Source organism: Poromitra crassiceps, assembly GCF_964638095.1.
Source record: "Poromitra crassiceps genome assembly, chromosome: 18".
In the NCBI taxonomy this organism is placed as follows: Eukaryota; Metazoa; Chordata; class Actinopteri; order Beryciformes; family Melamphaidae; genus Poromitra; species Poromitra crassiceps.
The window spans coordinates 16,306,268-16,324,325 of NC_139636.1; the positions used below are offsets into that span (position 1 = coordinate 16,306,268).

The window sequence follows — 18,058 nt, forward strand, 5'->3', positions numbered from 1 at the left end:
GCAATGACCAGTCCATTCCTCACAGCGATGCCAAAGCGACAGTGATTTGGACTAATGGCGCTGGCCGTCCCCCCTCCCTACCTCTGCGTCCCACTCCATTGGTCTTCCAGTCGACGGCGCTGAGGTGACCGGGCCGCGATGTTCTCACCACCAGGTGCTGCATGTCTCTCCAGGTCAGGTTCATGCTGCAAAAGAAAGGGAAACAGGGGAACAGAACAGTATTAACTCTCTGCCGTGGCGTCGCTAAAGGCATCGTAATTCGGCGTTACGTATCGAGGATGGTCGGGGGGTTTAGCCTACTTCAACTTTAATACACTACGGCACAGGAAATGTGATTCTGTTACACAGGATATGGAGAGTTTGTAGACAATGGGACAATGACACTGATGCTGCTTAACATGCACAGGAAGGAAGAGTCGTACAGTTTCCAAAAGATCACACTCTGCCCTGAAGGATATGAAATATGTCAGTCAAGCATAACAGAGATATGGGCTCATGTTATGGTTTGAACACCAGTGTAAAACACCATTATAAAAGGTGCGCCGCAGCCTATTGTGTTGAAAGGTCAGGGAATACAGTAAAGCAGTGGCTGGCTACAGTACCCTGGAGGACTGTCTGGCCGTGTCTGCGATGATACTTTTTAATGAGTTCTGGGAGAGTGGGGGGATGGGTCACCGTCCGCACAGTAGAAGAAGAAGAAGAAGAAAAAACAAAGTGATTGTACAGATTGCGTGCGAGGAACACCAGAGGAGCGCGCAGTGTTCAGAGAAGCCTTTCGAGGCAGCGATGAGAAGAAAACGGCTCGGCGGGTTAAAGATAATCAAACCATGAATCACACGGCTTTTCTGGCGGGACAGAAATAGAAAGGAGAGAATTGCAGCGCGCCCGCCTCACCTTCGCCACCCTCCACATCAGCATTCACGTCGCGCACCCTCTCATCTGTTATTAATGGACACCCACCCCCGTTCCACTCAATGTCACCTCGCTGAAGAGTCAGGGAGGGGGGAAAAAAACACACACACTAGAAAGCATAAAGAGAACTCTGCCTATTAAATTATTCCATCTCTATGATTTCCAGTGTGGTCCAACTCAGATATACTAGCTATCCGGTTATTACGGCTGCCTATCTGGGGGGGGGGGGGGCACTAAGGTGATCTGCTCACCAAGAAAGATGGCCTCTTTGTCATTTAAAGTGAGATGGTTTAGACAGGTTTAACTTCAGTCGTGCTTCTCTGTGGAGCAGTGGCCTGTTGAGGGCTTGACATCTCTGATGGCAGTAAGGTGAACAGGGACGGCGAGGAGGCATATACTGTAGGAGGTGTATATATAGCTTATATATAACATATTATATACCTGGCATATACTATTAAGAACTGCAACTGGAGGTAAGGTAACCCCTGATTTGATCTGACACCTGTCAGCCAATCCCTATAATGAGGGAATATGGAGACTCATGCTGTTGAGGGGGCTGACACACACAAATGGAACTACAGATATGACCGTACCAGAATTTACGAGCGCTGCCGCCAGAGACGTGGGATTCTGACACTTGGGAGCCCTCAGTGAACGATAACGAGAGCTATTCTACAGCAGAAATCTTCTCTGCTGGCCCCTAAAGGAAATTCACATGCCCGCGCGTGCTGTAACTGCTGATTTGCCTCGCTAATTAACTGATTGTCAAAAGCTTAATTTGCTGAGGAAAGAATCTGCGGGCTTTGGATAGAGGCCAGGCGCTCACTCCCGGATGCAAAACTCCCAGACACAAACACAAAGTAACGGATGGATTTACAATACGGTGGAATAGACAAAGTGTTTACTTCTTTTGATCTCGTGCTGTAAACGCTTTTGGCTACGCAGCCTCCTACTAAAGTAGTAGCTCCATCCTGACAGGAGGGGGAAAAAAAGCCTGTTTCACTCTCACTTACTTGGCTTCCAGAGCCAGAGCAATGATTCCAGCAGCCAGCGGGGCCGAAGCCGACGTCCCTGTGTGAGAGTCGGTACATTTCTGCCTCAGGTCTGTGGTCACCTTGGAGACGGGAGAGAGGGAGACACACACACACACACACACACACACACATTATTATTATGACATGGTGACTTTCCCACTTCAGTCGGAGTGAAGCTGACGGGTGGAAGAGGTTGAGTGTTGGACAGGGGGAGGAGCTGACGGGTGGAAGAGGTTGAGTGTTGGACAGGGGGAGGAGCTGACCGATGGAAGAGGTTGAGTGTTGGACAGGGGGAGGAGCTTATGGGTGGAAGGGGTTGAGTGTTGGACAGGGGGAGGAGCTGACGGGTGGAAGAGGTTGAGTGTTGGACAGGGGGAGGGCGGGCGACAATGAGAGAGCTGTGCCTGCAGCTAGAGGAGGAGGGGGACAGAATCAGCAGACACATTCAATCTACGCGTCTATGTGGAGCGCTGATAAAGGGTCACATCCGGGGCAGTGAATGTCAGCCGAGTCAGAATAGCCTGGCAAGATGGTGGTGAGACAGTATGGCAGCACTATAGGGTATACCTCTGCAAAGGCAGAAAGTTCATGGGGCCTGTTGGGATCAGGAAGAGCACACATCAGAAGTGACACAAGATGCCATAGGGCAAGGCACGCTTTGAAGGTTAGGGACGGACAGATTTTTGGTGTGCAACTTTCTGCCTGACAGCTTGGGGGCGCTAATGGCCTCTATCCGCTGCTGGAGTGGGAATGCAGCCGATCAGCTGAGTGGAAAGGTGCCTACCTGCCAAGGTGGCTTGATGCACAAGCCAACGGCTACACCTCAGAAAAGAACAAACGTACGCTCAGACGCTGTCGAGGGAACAGTCCTGCCTGCCAATAAATGCAGTGTTGGACAGCAGAAGACACTTTTTTGAGGAGAATTGGGAGACGGTGTCAATCTAAGATTATTCAACGGATAGTTCAAGCTATATGGAAGCTATAAGGAATATATATGGAAGCTATATGGAACCATGGAAGCTTTTTACAGGAGGAGACAACTTTCTCTGTGACGGCACCTTACACATACTGTAGAATTTATAGATACTGTAGACTTTTCTAAACTTTTTGTTTGTCCAAGTTTTGGACATACCGGCATATTCATTTATATATAATGTATATAATATTATATTGTGTATGTCCAAAAATGTGTACGTTCAGGCAAGTGAGAACAATGCCATCCAACTCAGCTCCACAGCAAATAACTGCACCGTCACCGCCTGAAAAAGTGAGTCTGTCCTCTTCCAAACAAACTGTAGTGTGCTTTGTTAGGAGTGACACCATAGTCCATATCATCCAATTACAGGTCACGACCCCAAAATGCAGTGTTATGGCTTATGGGTATAAAGAGATAGATGGTGACAACTGATAGCCAGCAGTTAAAGCCTAGCATAACAACATGAGCCAAGGGCAAACCGCAATCTCAACTGACGCTCATATTCAGCATATTCATTTTTCATGTGCTCCTAATTGGTATGAACACCAGAGAAGATACATTATAGCAAAGAGTAGAGACAAGTTCACTGGACGTGCTCAAATTACGGATTTATTTTTACTCCTTCCAGCCATCAAAATCTCTTAACTACGTGTGATGAAAGGTTACAGAAACTCGGTCCAATAAACAAGCCACTCGCATGTCTGTGTGACCTTTGTTTACAAGCCCTGGTTTACTTATAATCGAGCTGTGTGAACCCCAATTAACCGAATATAGAAATCAAAGTTAACTTTTCCATTAGGGTTCGGCCCAAATAAAAGAAACGGTAGGCATGATCACACGCTTAGAAGCCGACGAGACAGCAGATGGTGGCGTCTGCACCTGATTAGATGAGTGCTAAAACACCAGTGCACCACTCACAATGAGTGCGTTTACACACACACTAATAAACCGTTTATTGTCGGATTTCTAGAGTTACCCGATTATTCAAGTGTCATGTAAACAGCATCCTTTGCCGGATAAAGGCCGTTCTCAGTTTATGAGAAAACTGATTAACACACCTAGGTTTCTGCTGAGTCATCAGGTTTATTCATTACAGTCAATGACCACTCACACACTTTGAGGTGAGTTCCCGCTATTTTATTAAAGTAAATTAAAGTGCATGTAAACGCAGAAATCAGATTCTTGCCAGTTACCTGATTATTCTCAGTTATCCGTTTATTGTGTGCATGTAAACGCACTCATTTATTGTGGAGCGCTTTCACGCACTTGAAGGAGTTGTGCCTGCCTGCCTGCAGCTCGCCTCTGGTGCGTTTGGGAGGGAATGGCACATTTGCTGGTGTTTCATGTTATCCTGCGTCCCTGAGGCGAGCCTTTCTACAGCTGACACGCAGCGTGCAGTGTGCAGGGAGCGCCTGGCGTCTCTCACCGTATGTCATCTTTGCTCACTGCATGTTACACATCAGCCACTTCCATTTTTGACAGGTTCAGGCTGCTTTTCCGCTTTGAAAGAGGGCAGAAAAATTTGTAGGTAGATGCCACAATTTTCTTGTCCGTTTCACCAATGAATTGAAAACACTGTTGCATTCTGGTCTGTTTACTGTTCACTACTGTCTGTGTGGAGAAATTGGCATTCCCTGTATGCTTGTTGAACGTCTCTTGCTGCAAAATGGTGGCTCTACGTTTATCAATTCTAGAAACATTGCCCCGCACCGTGAGCCGAACCCCTCGCCTTATAGAGAGGCAAAGTGGAACGCCACTTCCTGCTTCAGCACTGTACCAGAGATTTTCATCCGCCATTTATTTTCCCATAGACATTTCGTAAAATGTTTTTGTAAAAAAAAAAAAAACGGTTCAGCTAATGCTATAATCGGGAGAGAACATAGAACATTTCACTCGGACCAAAACTAAAAAAAAACATTGAAAAAATATTTTCTTTAAACCCGCATTTCTTTTACGTTTTGGTCCCAGTGAAATGTTATGCGATCTCTCCTGTTTCTAAATATATCTGTACCGTTTGGTTTGAACCAGTAAATCTATTTTTATATGCATTTTACGAAAGGTGTATGGGAAAATAAATGGCGGATGAAAATCTCTGGTACAGTGCTGAAGCAGGAAGTAGGCGGTCACTTTGCCTCTCTATTATAGTGGTGGGATAGGTTTTTCCTTTGTGCCCGACCAATATAGTGGCAAACCAATATTGGCCTTTCAAGGGTATAACAGCATCAGCATTTAGTTGACTGATAAGTTCAGCACAAAAAACCAAGGATTTCAGCACAATCACTTATGGTTATTTTGTGATGGTGACATTACAGTGGACTAGAAGTTTGAGAAGAAAATAAACGCTTTTACAAAAACCTATTTTGTGGGGATAAAGGGCAACCGTGCCTGCAAGTGCAAGCCCTACTAGCTGGACATTTCACACACAGCAGGCCATTAGTGTTGACTGTTGGATTGGATTGGAGTATAGCATTTTAACAAATGTAATGAAATTGGAACCCAAATTAAACTTTTCCAAAACAGCAAATAATAAAGGGCCACTCTACTCGATCGAATGCCTTTTCAGCGTGGTACATGGACTGCATTTATATAGCATCAAGGGAAACAATCAGAGCTGGATCTTTGTAAGTATTGAGATGGTGTGTAGAATATTAAAAACGTGTCGGAGATTATCAGCACCATATCTGGACTTAACAAATCCTGTCTGATCTGGTTTAATAATACGAGAAAGTAATGTTTCTAATGTATGAGCTAATAGTTTTGCTACTGTCCACATTGAGTAAACGGATTTGGCGGAAAGAGGAGCATTCAAGTGGATTATTATTATTTTTTAGAAGTAACCTACACGTAATAGAAGCCATCTTCCATGATTCTGACATTAGATCGTCAAACAAATCATTAAGTGCAGGCATAAGGATCGAGCAAATCTCAAGCCAAAAAGCTATTTTCTAAACGAAATAGCTGTATGTGTGCTTCATAATTCAGGTTGAGAAGTTAGTCTAGCGTCTTTGAGATCTGGTAAGTCCAGTTTATTATTATATTATTATTATTATTATTAGCCAGGAGATGTAGTGATTATGTAGAGTAAAGACAATGCCACTACAGTAAAAATAGAGCAAAGTGTCCTAAACAAGTCAGACTCTGATACATATTATGATTGACAGTTCATTTCTCTCTCTCTCTCTTGTTTACAGTGAACAAAGATGTTCAAGGTGCTTGTACTGTGTTTGTGTGTGTGCGTTTGTAATACTGTGTATGTGCGCGCGCGTGCCTTAACACCTACGATCTGTTTCTCCCCAGGGTTATATACATATATATACATACATACATACATACATACATATATATATACCGGTATGTGTGTGTGTGTGTGTGTGTGTGTGTGTAATAATGTGCATGCGTGCGCGCGCCTTAACACCTACGATCTGTTTCTCCCCAGGGTTTCCAGAGCTGAAGGTGGTGGCGAGGGTGGAGGAGCAGGGCTCGCTGTACCAGGGCACGTTGCCGGACTGGGTGGTGCTGCTGATGGACAGAGTGTAGATGCTGTTGGTGTAGCCGTCGCAGTTACAGCTGTCCTGCTCCCGACCGCCATTACCTGAGGCCCACACAAAGATGGAGCCCAGTCCGCCGCGACCCTGAAGCAGAGATATACGTACATATGCATATATATACATATAATACATGTACATATACAATACACACACAGTTGACCCTGAAGCACAATATACATCAGAAACTCCGACTCACTCACCTCCTTCAAAACCCAACTCAAATCCCACCTCTTCAAAACAGCCTACAATATCTGACTTTTACCTCTAACCACCATTCCATCTCTGCAATTCTATTGATTTGTATTTGTTTTGTATCTGTATTTGTTCTTGTTATTTAGTTTGTTTACTGTATTATGTACTGTTTCTATGTATTGTAAAGCGTCTTTGAGTTCCCCAGAAAAATGCTATATAAAACGTATGTATTATTATTACATATATAATCACACACAGTTGTAATCCACAGACATTCACACAAAAGGTAAGACAGAGACAGAGAGCAGAACAGTGCTTGAAGAGTTAAAAATGCACATTGAAACATTTTCCCTCAATCAATAAACGCATTGACACTTGCTGTATTTCAAAAAACACTGCACTGCTGTAGGCGTAACTCTTATTAATACATCATAATGCCAGGCAAATTTCTGCCGCAGAAAGTCTGATGACAAACAAGAAATGCAATTACAAAATCTACTCAAAGCCGACTAATTAATTGAGGGACTGATAAATGACAACATGCTATCTGGAAAAGCAGTTCCTTTCTATACTCCAATCTCCTACATACATAATCCTCCTCGCAAGTCACATTTCCATTTTGCATTAACCTATGGTCCATCATAAGTAAAGAAAACAAAGTCGAGTCTTCCACCAAAGGGTTAACAGCAGCTGCCCAGGCAGGCGCTGGTTCTTGCAGAATTCAATTATTATGTGCATTTTATTTTTTGGAAGCCACAAGTGGGTGGATAGCATATTAATTTTTACTGCCACAGAAAATCTGATGATAAACAGAAGAAATGTAATTACAGTCGACTCAAGATGACGATAATTTGGCTGACTGATAAAGTTAATCTGTAATCTGTAAAAGCAGCTCCAATCTTCTAAGTACACATCCCCCTCACACGTCACATTTCCCTTATGATTAATCTGGGGTCCCTCATAAGTAAACCAAACATAGTCGAGCCTTCCATCAAAGTATAACAGCAGCTCGCAGCACAGCCACTAGTTCTTCCAGAATACAATTACTGTATGTGCTTTTTATTTTTTTAAGCCACAAGTGGGTAGATAACATATTCATTTTGAGAAAAGCTGACAATTTACTGCGGCAGAAAGTCTGATAACAAACAGAAGAAATGTAATTAATGTACAAAATCTACTCAAGCCGACTATAATTTGGGTGACTGATAAAGGCCAACAAGGTATCTGGAAAAGCAGCTCCAATTGTATACTCCAAGCTCCTACATATCCTATGTCAAAGTACATATCCTCACAAGTCACATCTCCATATATCATTCATCTGGGATCCATTATAAACCAACTAAACAAACTCGAGCCGTCCATCAAAGTGTAACAGCGGCAGCCCAGACACTCCTTCCTGCAGAATACAATTATGTGCTTTTTATTTATTTTGAAGCCACAAGTGGGAGGATAAATTCATTTAGAGAAAAAGAAGAAGAAACAGATGGGGCGAAAGAAACCGATAAAGGAAAGTGGAGAGCGCTCTCTGAGGGCGGCGGTAATGACAACAACTGCTGGGGGAGGCAGGAATGGATAAGGTGAGAGGAAGCGGGAAAGGTAGTAGTAGTCCACACTGTGCTGCACCATCAGTGATGTCAGCGTGTACTCCACACTGTGCTGCACCATCAGTGATGTCAGCGTGTACTCCACACTGTGCTGCACCATCAGTGATGTCAGCGTGTACTCCACACTGTGCTGCACCATCAGTGATGTCAGCGTGTACTCCACACTGTGCTGCACCATCAGTGATGTCAGCGTGTACTCCACACTGTGCTGCACCATCAGTGATGTCAGCGTGTACTCCACACTGTGCTCCACCATCAGTGATGTCAGTGTGTACTCCACACTGTGCTGCACCATCAGTGATGTCAGTGTGTACTCCACACTGTGCTGCACCATCAGTGATGTCAGCGTGTACTCCACACTGTGCTGCACCATCAGTGATGTCAGCGTGTACTCCACACTGTGCTGCACCATCAGTGATGTCAGCGTGTACTCCACACTGTGCTGCACCATCAGTGATGTCAGCGTGTACTCCACACTGTGCTGCACCATCAGTGATGTCAGCGTGTACTCCACACTGTGCTGCACCATCAGTGATGTCAGCGTGTACTCCACACTGTGCTGCACCATCAGTGATGTCAGCGTGTACTCCACACTGTGCTGCACCATCAGTGATGTCAGTGTGTACTCCACACTGTGCTCCACCATCAGTGATGTCAGCGTGTACTCCACACTGTGCTCCACCATCAGTGATGTCAGCATGTACTCCACTGTGCTGCACCATCAGTGATGTCAGTGTGTACTCCACACTGTGCTGCACCATCAGTGATGTCAGCGTGTACTCCACACTGTGCTGCACCATCAGTGATGTCAGCGTGTACTCCACACTGTGCTGCACCATCAGTGATGTAAATTTAAGTGTATGTTTAATAAGGTACATGCTATTTGCACATGTATGTATAAAACATCGAATTTGGAATGTCTGAACACGTCTAACGTATGCACATGACATGTGCACCTATGTGCAATGAATATGCCACTGTCGTATAAGCCACCGACTTGTCTTATTGCTTATTGATGCCTATTTCTTATTGCCTTATTGCTGTCTTATTGCTTATTGATGCCTATTTCTTATTGCCTATTACTTATTGCTTGTTGCCTATTTGTACTATGTCGTAAACGGAGTCCACTGCACAAGAATTTCACACGTGGTACTTGTACCATGGAGTGACAATAAAAATCTTGAATCTTGAATCTTGATGTCAGCGTGTACTCCACACTGTGCTGCACCATCAGTGATGTCAGCATGTACTCCACACTGTGCTGCACCATCAGTGATGTCAGTGTGTACTCCACACTGTGCTGCACCATCAGTGATGTCAGTGTGTACTCCACACTGTGCTGCACCATCAGTGATGTCAGCGTGTACTCCACACTGTGCTGCACCATCAGTGATGTCAGCGTGTACTCCACACTGTGCTGCACCATCAGTGATGTCAGTGTGTACTCCACACTGTGCTGCACCATCAGTGATGTCAGCGTGTACTCCACACTGTGCTGCACCATCAGTGATGTCAGCGTGTACTCCACACTGTGCTGCACCATCAGTGATGTCAGCATGTACTCCACACTGTGCTGCACCATCAAGTCTAGCAGAGCCAGAGATGAGGAGTCACGATTAAGGAGTAGAGATAGAACAATATGAACATTTATCATGATTATAGTGACCAAAATCATCACGTTATCAGTATTATCGCGGTTTGTTAAAATGTGCTGAAAATGTTCAAAAGGCACTAATACACTCACAGAAATCATTTCACCAAGTTTTATATTGAAAACTCAGACCCAAAAAGGATTGATACACTCACTGAAATCATTTCTCCAAGGCTGCACGTCTGCATCTGGGAGACGGCTGCCAACTTTGGTTGATGATGGACAGTATTTACCATGTTTTCAAAGCACTGTAATCATGGTAACACGGTAATCACGGTACCACGGTTTTAATGATAATGAAAATTTTAACCGGTACGGCTATCGTAAGCAATTTTATCACAGTTATCAAATAAACTGGTTATCGTTACATCCCTATTAAGGAGCTTGCATCAAAAGAGCAAATTGTATCGTAATGACAGATGTAAGCTTCCCCCCCAGTGACTCACATAGACGTACACATGCCTACATACACAGAGAAACCTTAGCCAATACTTTGGGTAGTTTTGTACCCAACGGAAAAACCTGTGAGAATGTTTTGCTATTAATCATCTTGTGGTGAGTTTGCGTATGCTTGTGTCTCCTGCTCTGCCTGCTTGTGTCTCAGCGCATCCGATGAATACAAAAACACTGGAGTCTTTGCTCCCTTAATGCCACTAATATGGTGCAGTTAATCAAACACATTTTAAGCTGGTAAGTGTACAAAAGGACCTCATTTGACCCGACTTGTAAAGCGTGTAATTGTACGTATTTCCTTGTTCAAACACGGATCTAAAAGCGCTGTTAATGAGCTCATAGCCTACAGAGTGTTTTCTTTTATTTTTTTTTATCCATTTCATCTGCTGAAGTGGCCCCAACATATTCATCTTCCAAATGACCTTCATAAGGAGTTGGGGGATAATTACTTTATGGCTCTAATTGTATTTGGATACTTTTTTAATCTTTTTTTTAGTTTTTATCCAACATAGACAGTCTTGAAACTGTGGCGGTAACGCTGCAAAACTTTGCTGGGTTTATTTCCGGCCCGTGACCCTGACTCTGCTGCAGGTTACAGAGGTCAATCAATAATGGTGGACCTGCAGAGGTGATCTGAATGCCAGGACAACAGCTGCTGAGGCAGAGCGCTCCTGCTGTGCTGCTGCTGTCAGCCAATTATTTCTCCCTAACGCACCGTGATATTGATATGCGAGCCGTTAGTCACTCGGGATGCGATGTATGAATCATTCTTTTCCACTGAAAATCTGCAGTCTCACTCATTTATACGCCAATTACTGGGCTCTTTCAATCTAAATCTCGCTCTGCATCAGCGATTGCGCCTCCATTTCTCTTTTCTCTCCCATCTCCCATCTTGCTTCTTTTTTGTGTGTGCTGGCGTCTGTCTGTTGATGTAGCGTGCTGCTGACACATGAGAAACGATGACAATAGCTTTAGATATGTCACATTAATTAATGGGTTACGCCATCCAACCCAAAAGGACATAATCAGAGGGCGGTTAGGGGGGGGGGGGGTGAGCTTGTCTTATTCTACTGCAGTATATCTGGAGGAAACAACCTCTATTAAACATTGGCAGCGTTGTAAAGCCTTTGGAGGAAATATGTTCTGACCTTTTCCGTTTTCCTCTTAACTGGTGGAACAGGAATGCCTGTCAGTGAAGGACTCGGTGACCTTTCCAATAGCATTGTTTTTGCTTGCTTGGTAGAAATCGCTTCATGGATTGCTTACAGTGCTGCCGGGAGTCTGATGATGATGATGATGATGACGACGCTAGAAAATACAACCGGGCAGACATCGATATAGTCAGAGGCCAGGGCTGTTATGCTCTGACTGACCTTGGTGATTCCCTGGAGAAAGGCCTCCTTGGCCAGCTTGGCAGGACCATCCAGTGACTTGCCGTCGTCTTCTGGGCCCCAGCTGGCACTGTAGATGTGGATGTGCTGAGGGTTGATGCTGAGAGAGTGGGCCTCCACCACGTCCGTCACCTCCCCGTCCAACATGCGCACTCCTGTTGGATGCAAACGCACAACGCACAACTGACTAGCAAACACAAGTGGAAGAGTTTTCGGGAAAGAGTTGCAGAGTGACAGGTGGTAAAGACAGCGTGAGGGTGTGAAGTGGAGCGTTAGAAGGGAGCGGAGATGTTGAAACGCGAGAGAGAGAAAAAAGAGGACAGCATGAGATGACATGTATACAAAGCTTGTCAGAAAATCAGACAAGGAGATAGAAAGAAATCAGTCGGACCGCAATTTCTCATTGTATCTGCTGTCACAATAGAAACCGAATAACAGGTGAAACAGGAGACTTCACAGAGAAAAAGAAAACACTTTGATGGTTAACTGTACAGCGCCGCACGCACACACACAGTGACATGGTCTGGTGAAGGCAGTAGCAAGTAGACAGCCGTGAAATCGCACAAATCAAGATAAACGTTTGTATATGATTTCTATATTTTTTCACATTACGCCAGTTTAGATGTTGAAGAACGCACTCTATATAACAAACAACAGTTTTAGGATCACTAAATACTTCTAATTTGTCAGCAAACTCAGCTTGTTCAGGGCAAACCAAGCTTGTTCGCCAACTTTCAGGGCGATTCTCTCTGAACGTTGTCTTTAGGAGTACAAAAAAACAAGCATACCTTCTTCAACTATTTTCAGATTTCAATGTATGACACGTCATTTGAAAGTTTAGAATCTGAACTTTCATAATCTGTAATTTTTTTGAATGACCTTGGCCTACTTGTTACCCTGAACACCAGTCCCTGTCACATATACGCTGCTCCAACAGATAACACACATTTTCATTGTCACATAAACAAAAAGCCAGCCAGCCATTAAACCAAGGACGGACGCTGCCTGGCTCCATCAACCACACAGAAAGGACAACAAAGGACAACCAGGGTTGGGGACTTGGTAGGGTTACTTTCAAAATGTAATCCAGTACAATTACTAATTACCTGTTAAAATTTTTAATCAGTAACAAGTATCACAAATAAAAGTAATGGAATTGATTACTTTCCGTTACTTTTGGAACACACCTGCATTTGACTACTGGAGTCCGGGGGCATGCTCCTCAGGAGGACATATTTCAACAACAAAAACAGCTCTGTAATCCTCATTTCAGACCATGTGTTGTTTACAGCAGGCTTTCAGCTAATCTAGTGTCACCTGTTTCTCATGAATAATAACAAGGTTGTAGGTTTTATTTATCTCCACCATATGGACAACATTAAGTAGACAATAGAGTCCATATTTACAGTTCACAGCCACTTGGTTAAATACACAATATACAATAAATAAAATATACAATAAATGTATTTTAAATTGTAATTCTGCTAAATAATCAAAATTTTTACTAAATGTAACTAATCTTGATTACATCTTTTCTTCCTGTAAATGTAAGGGATTACAGTTACCTTTTTTTGTATTATGATTACAGTAACCAGATTACATCTAATCAGTTACTTCCCAAGCCTGAGGACAACAATTACACGGAACTTTTAAACTGCAATACTGGTGCCTCTAAATGACCTACAGTGTACATGGCATGGGCAAATGTGACAATCGGCCAGGAGAATGGATATCACTTTGTTGTTACTCAAACTCACATGCATGCGCTGCACGGGGGACGGGAGTTACTCTACGGGGAGAAGGGAAGCCACTTCCCCGGCGGCAACTCACCAGGCAAGACCGCGGCTTCACTAAACCCCCGCCTCTGGCCTAGCGGAGCCGACGTAGCACACAACTACAAAGGGCTTCCAGAGGAGCGGACTTTTTCTCTCTCAAAACAATTGAAAACCACCGTCATGTTAAAGCTCAGCAAGGAGATCGATTTTATTTCACCAGAGTCGAAGGCAGCAACACAAAAGACTGATGGAAATAACAGAAGAGAAGGTAAGCCCCACTAAACTGGTATGCAGCATTGACAGTAGATAGAGTAGACATGATTCTGCCTGACCAATCAGTCGTCTGCAGTGTTTTAACGTCACCGTATGGTACCGGGTCCACAGCGCTGGAACCTCAACAAAGCAGGGACCAAAACTAGCACGACTCAACCCCGACTCAACCCCGACTCAACCCGGGCTGTCCAGGTTTTTGATCGGTGGAATGAGACAAAAAAGCGAGACGAGCTAGGCGGGGCCACGCTGATACCAGCGGTGGAAATGGGCCACAAGTAGACAAGCCTACAAGACTGCAGAAAGGGGAAGATGGGTCAGGGTGGGGCAGGGGCAGGCCACCCCGCAGGCTAGCACCAAATGTCACCTTCCATCATACCTAAACAGCACCCTGTCACCATACATCATACCTAAACAGCACCCTGTCATCTTACATCATACCTGAACAGCACCCTGTCACCATACATCATACCTGAACAGCACCCTGTCATCTTACATCACATGTGTCAAACTCAAGGCCCGGGGGCCAAATCCGGCCCGGCATCTCATTTTATGTGGCCCGCGAGAGCGAACAAAAAATACTATTTGCGCAATACAATTCTAATTCTAATTCTAATTCTAATTAATTCTTATAGTTGTAGGCTACTAGTTGTCTGTTTACCATTATTTTTCCTATAATTCTGCTTTCAGAGCTAGTATACGAAAAACCAGTAGTGATCGAATCAGAGGCAATTACTGTATGTAATATGATAACACGTAGGCTAGATACATTTATATCGTGTTACATTTACAACCGGCCCTTTGAGGGCAACCATAAAGCTGATGTGGCCCGGGATGAAATTCAGTTTGACACCCCTGTCTTACATCATACCTGAACAGCACCCTGTCACCATACATCATACCTGAACAGCACCCTGTCATCTTACATCATACCTGAACAGCACCCTGTCACCATACATCATACCTGAACAGCACCCTGTCATCTTACATCATACCTGAACAGCACCCCCTCATCTTACATCATACCTGAACAGCACCCTGTCACCATACATCATACCTGAACAGCACCCTGTCATCTTACATCATAGCACCCTGTCACTTTCCAATGTTTCCATCATACCTGAACAGCACCTTGTCACCTTACATCATACCTGAACAGCACCATGTCATCTTCCATCATACCTGAACAGCACCCTGTCAGAGCCTTCCATCATACCTGAACAGCACCCTGTCAGAGCCTTACATCATACCTGAACAGCACCCTGTCATCTTCCATCATACCTGAACAGCACCCTGTCACCATACATCATACCTGAACAGCACCCTGTCAGAGCCTTACATCATACCTGAACAGCACCCTGTCATCTTCCATCATACCTGAACAGCACCCTGTCAGAGCCTTCCATCATACCTGAACAGCACCCTGTCAGAGCCTTACATCATACCTGAACAGCACCCTGTCAGAGCCTTACATCATACCTGAACAGCACCCTGTCACCCTGTCAGAGCCTTTGAAGTGCGCTGCCTCAGATCAGCGCTCTGAATGTTAATGGTGGCAGAGAGCCGTGAAATGAACCACCCTCAAATAAGGTCCATTACTGTGAGAGGAAAACCACAGCTCAGAGGCACCACTATGAGCTATGACTGACCATCTCCACATTAACACTTACTGTGAGAGGACAGCCACACCTCAGAGGCACCACTATGACCTATGACTGACCACCTCCACATTAAGACTTACTGTGAGAGGACAGCCACACCTCAGAGGCACCACTATGAGCTATGACTGACCACCTCCACATTAACACTTACTGTGAGAGGACAGCTACACCTCAGAGGCACCACTATGAGCTATGACTGACCACCTCCACATTAACACTTACTGTGAGAGGACAGCCACACCTCAGAGGCACCACTATGAGCTATGACTGACCACCTCCACATTAAGACTTACTGTGAGAGGACAGCCACACCTCAGAGGCACCACTATGAGCTATGACTGACCATCTCCACATTAACACTTACTGTGAGAGGACAGCTACACCTCAGAGGCACCACTATGAGCTATGACTGACCACCTCCACATTAACACTTACTGTGAGAGGACAGCCACACCTCAGAGGCACCACTATGAGCTATCACTGACCACCTCCACATTAAGACTTACTGTGAGAGGACAGCCACACCTCAGAGGCACCACTATGAGCTATGACTGACCACCTCCACATTAACACTTACTGTGAGAGGACAGCTACACCTCAGAGGCACCACTATGAGCTATCACTGAGCACATCCACATTAGCACTTCAATAATCCATTCCACAGTAGACAACCTGGCCCCGGGCCTGTGGGCACAAACACACGCCAGTGGAGATAGAGGCACGGCTGCCTGTAATTATTTTGGTGTTGTGGGGAGTCAGCGTAACGTAAAGTTTAATTACTGACGGGGGGAAAAGAGAAGAAAAACACCACCACCTTAACTGGGCTAAATGGGCGTGATGACGCACAGTGTTGAGTGCTTGATGATCATGATGCACCGGCTGAGGCCGTATTGAAGCTGTGATGCTGATCTCTGTCGTAGCAATTCTCATCAATTTCCTGCAGCTCTGCAATCCCTTGTTAAGGCACTGCTGTGACTTCCCCTCCGGCTAAGTCGGAGGCAGCAGGTGGCAGCGAGTCTACGTGCGAGCGCTGGGGGAGGTGGAGGGAGGGGGGGAGACACAGGTAGTCTACGTGCGAGCGCTGGGGGAGGTGGAGGGAGGGGGGGAGACACAGGTAGTCTACGTGCGAGCGCTGGGGGAGGTGGAGGGAGGGGGGGAGACACAGGTAGTCTACGTGCGAGCGCTGGGGGAGGTGGGGGGGGACACAGGTAGGTGGAAAGAAAGACCGAGTGAGCCAAGGAGGGTCAATTACAGCAGTTAAACACTAATTTCGAATCATTGAGCAGTAAGGATATTGCAAGTAGGCTCAGCCAACCACCTCGCCACCCCCTCCCCCAGGTAAAACACACACGTGTACACATACACACGTACACACAAAACATATGTGCTTGTATACACACACACACACACACACACTCTCTCACTATTGGTATTTGGGAGCACGCCACAGCTGTTTATAAAGCATCCAGTGACCCCGCGACATGAGTCGATTCTCGCAGGAATAATGTATGAGCGGAACAAGGCCAATGAGCTTCCAGAGCGGGAGATGAATGGTAATGAAGACAAAGAAGGAGAGTTACGGCGAACATCTGTGTGGACGGGACTGCCATGGACTGCACAGAGGCTTGTTGGCGGCCGTCGTGTCGTTGACAGATTGTTTGGTGACAAATGTTAGAAAAAGCCTCCTTGGAATCCTCTAAAACGGGGAATAAATATTCCAGACGCAAAAAGCAACTTTGAGACTGAATCTGTGATTACAGATCTAATTGGGGTTTCTTTTCACTGAATAATCTTCTCGATGGATCTTCGCTCATGTTGGCAGGTTTAAATTATTAACGGGTTCAACAACAGCCCTAAACCCCAAGCGTCATACTGTGACCGCCTATTAATAACAGATGATTCACACGACGGTGAATAAGACGCCCAGCGATAAGTGGATTCGGGGACAAATGCAAAGTGAGTTGAAGAGGTTTTACATCAACATCTGTTAGTCAGGTTAGGTTGTTCTTCTGTCAGACAGGACGAGGAGGGGAGTCTCATTTGCCCTTTTCCTAACTGATAAGAGAGAGACTGGAGTTTGTCGCAGGCCGAGTGTTAAAATGCAACTGGGGACAGTTCAGATTTGTGCTGGGCTGCAGCGGAAACGTTTGAATAAAAACGTTCAGTATGACAAATAAATCTAGTTGCATTTTCGCTACCCCATAACAGCCCAATAATGTACATTAACGGGATCATAAACAAATGTGGAGACGTCGCTGAAACTCTGACTCTGAAGACAGGACACAGACGAGTCCAAAGAGCATAGCTGAAAGAAATAGACTGGTGTATCATCAGTTTGAATGTGCTTTGTTTTGTCTCCTACTGGCATCCCAGTGGCAAGCTGTACTGCCTCCTACTGGCATCCCAGTGGCAAGCTGTACTTCCTCCTACTGGCCTCCCAGTGGCAAGCTGTACTGCCTCCTACTGGCCTCCCAGTGACAAGCTGTACTTCCTCCTACTGGCATCCCAGTGGCAAGCTGTACTTCCTCCTACTGGCCTCCCAGTGACAAGCTGTACTTCCTCCTACTGGCATCCCAGTGACAAGCTGTACT

General features: G+C 45.2%; 1 protein-coding gene across 1 annotated transcript in view; it reads right to left on the minus strand.

The window, feature by feature from the left end:
• furinb (furin (paired basic amino acid cleaving enzyme) b) overlaps positions 1 to 18,058 on the minus strand; it is a 109,680-nt gene that overhangs the window by 10,861 nt on the left and 80,761 nt on the right. The window contains exons 8-11 of the mRNA XM_083654302.1: positions 11,744 to 11,916; positions 6,342 to 6,554; positions 1,926 to 2,026; positions 82 to 185 (exon numbers count right to left, since the gene is read on the minus strand). Coding sequence (XP_083510428.1) covers positions 82 to 185; positions 1,926 to 2,026; positions 6,342 to 6,554; positions 11,744 to 11,916 — 591 coding nt within the window. The remainder of the gene's footprint in view (positions 1 to 81; positions 186 to 1,925; positions 2,027 to 6,341; positions 6,555 to 11,743; positions 11,917 to 18,058) is intronic.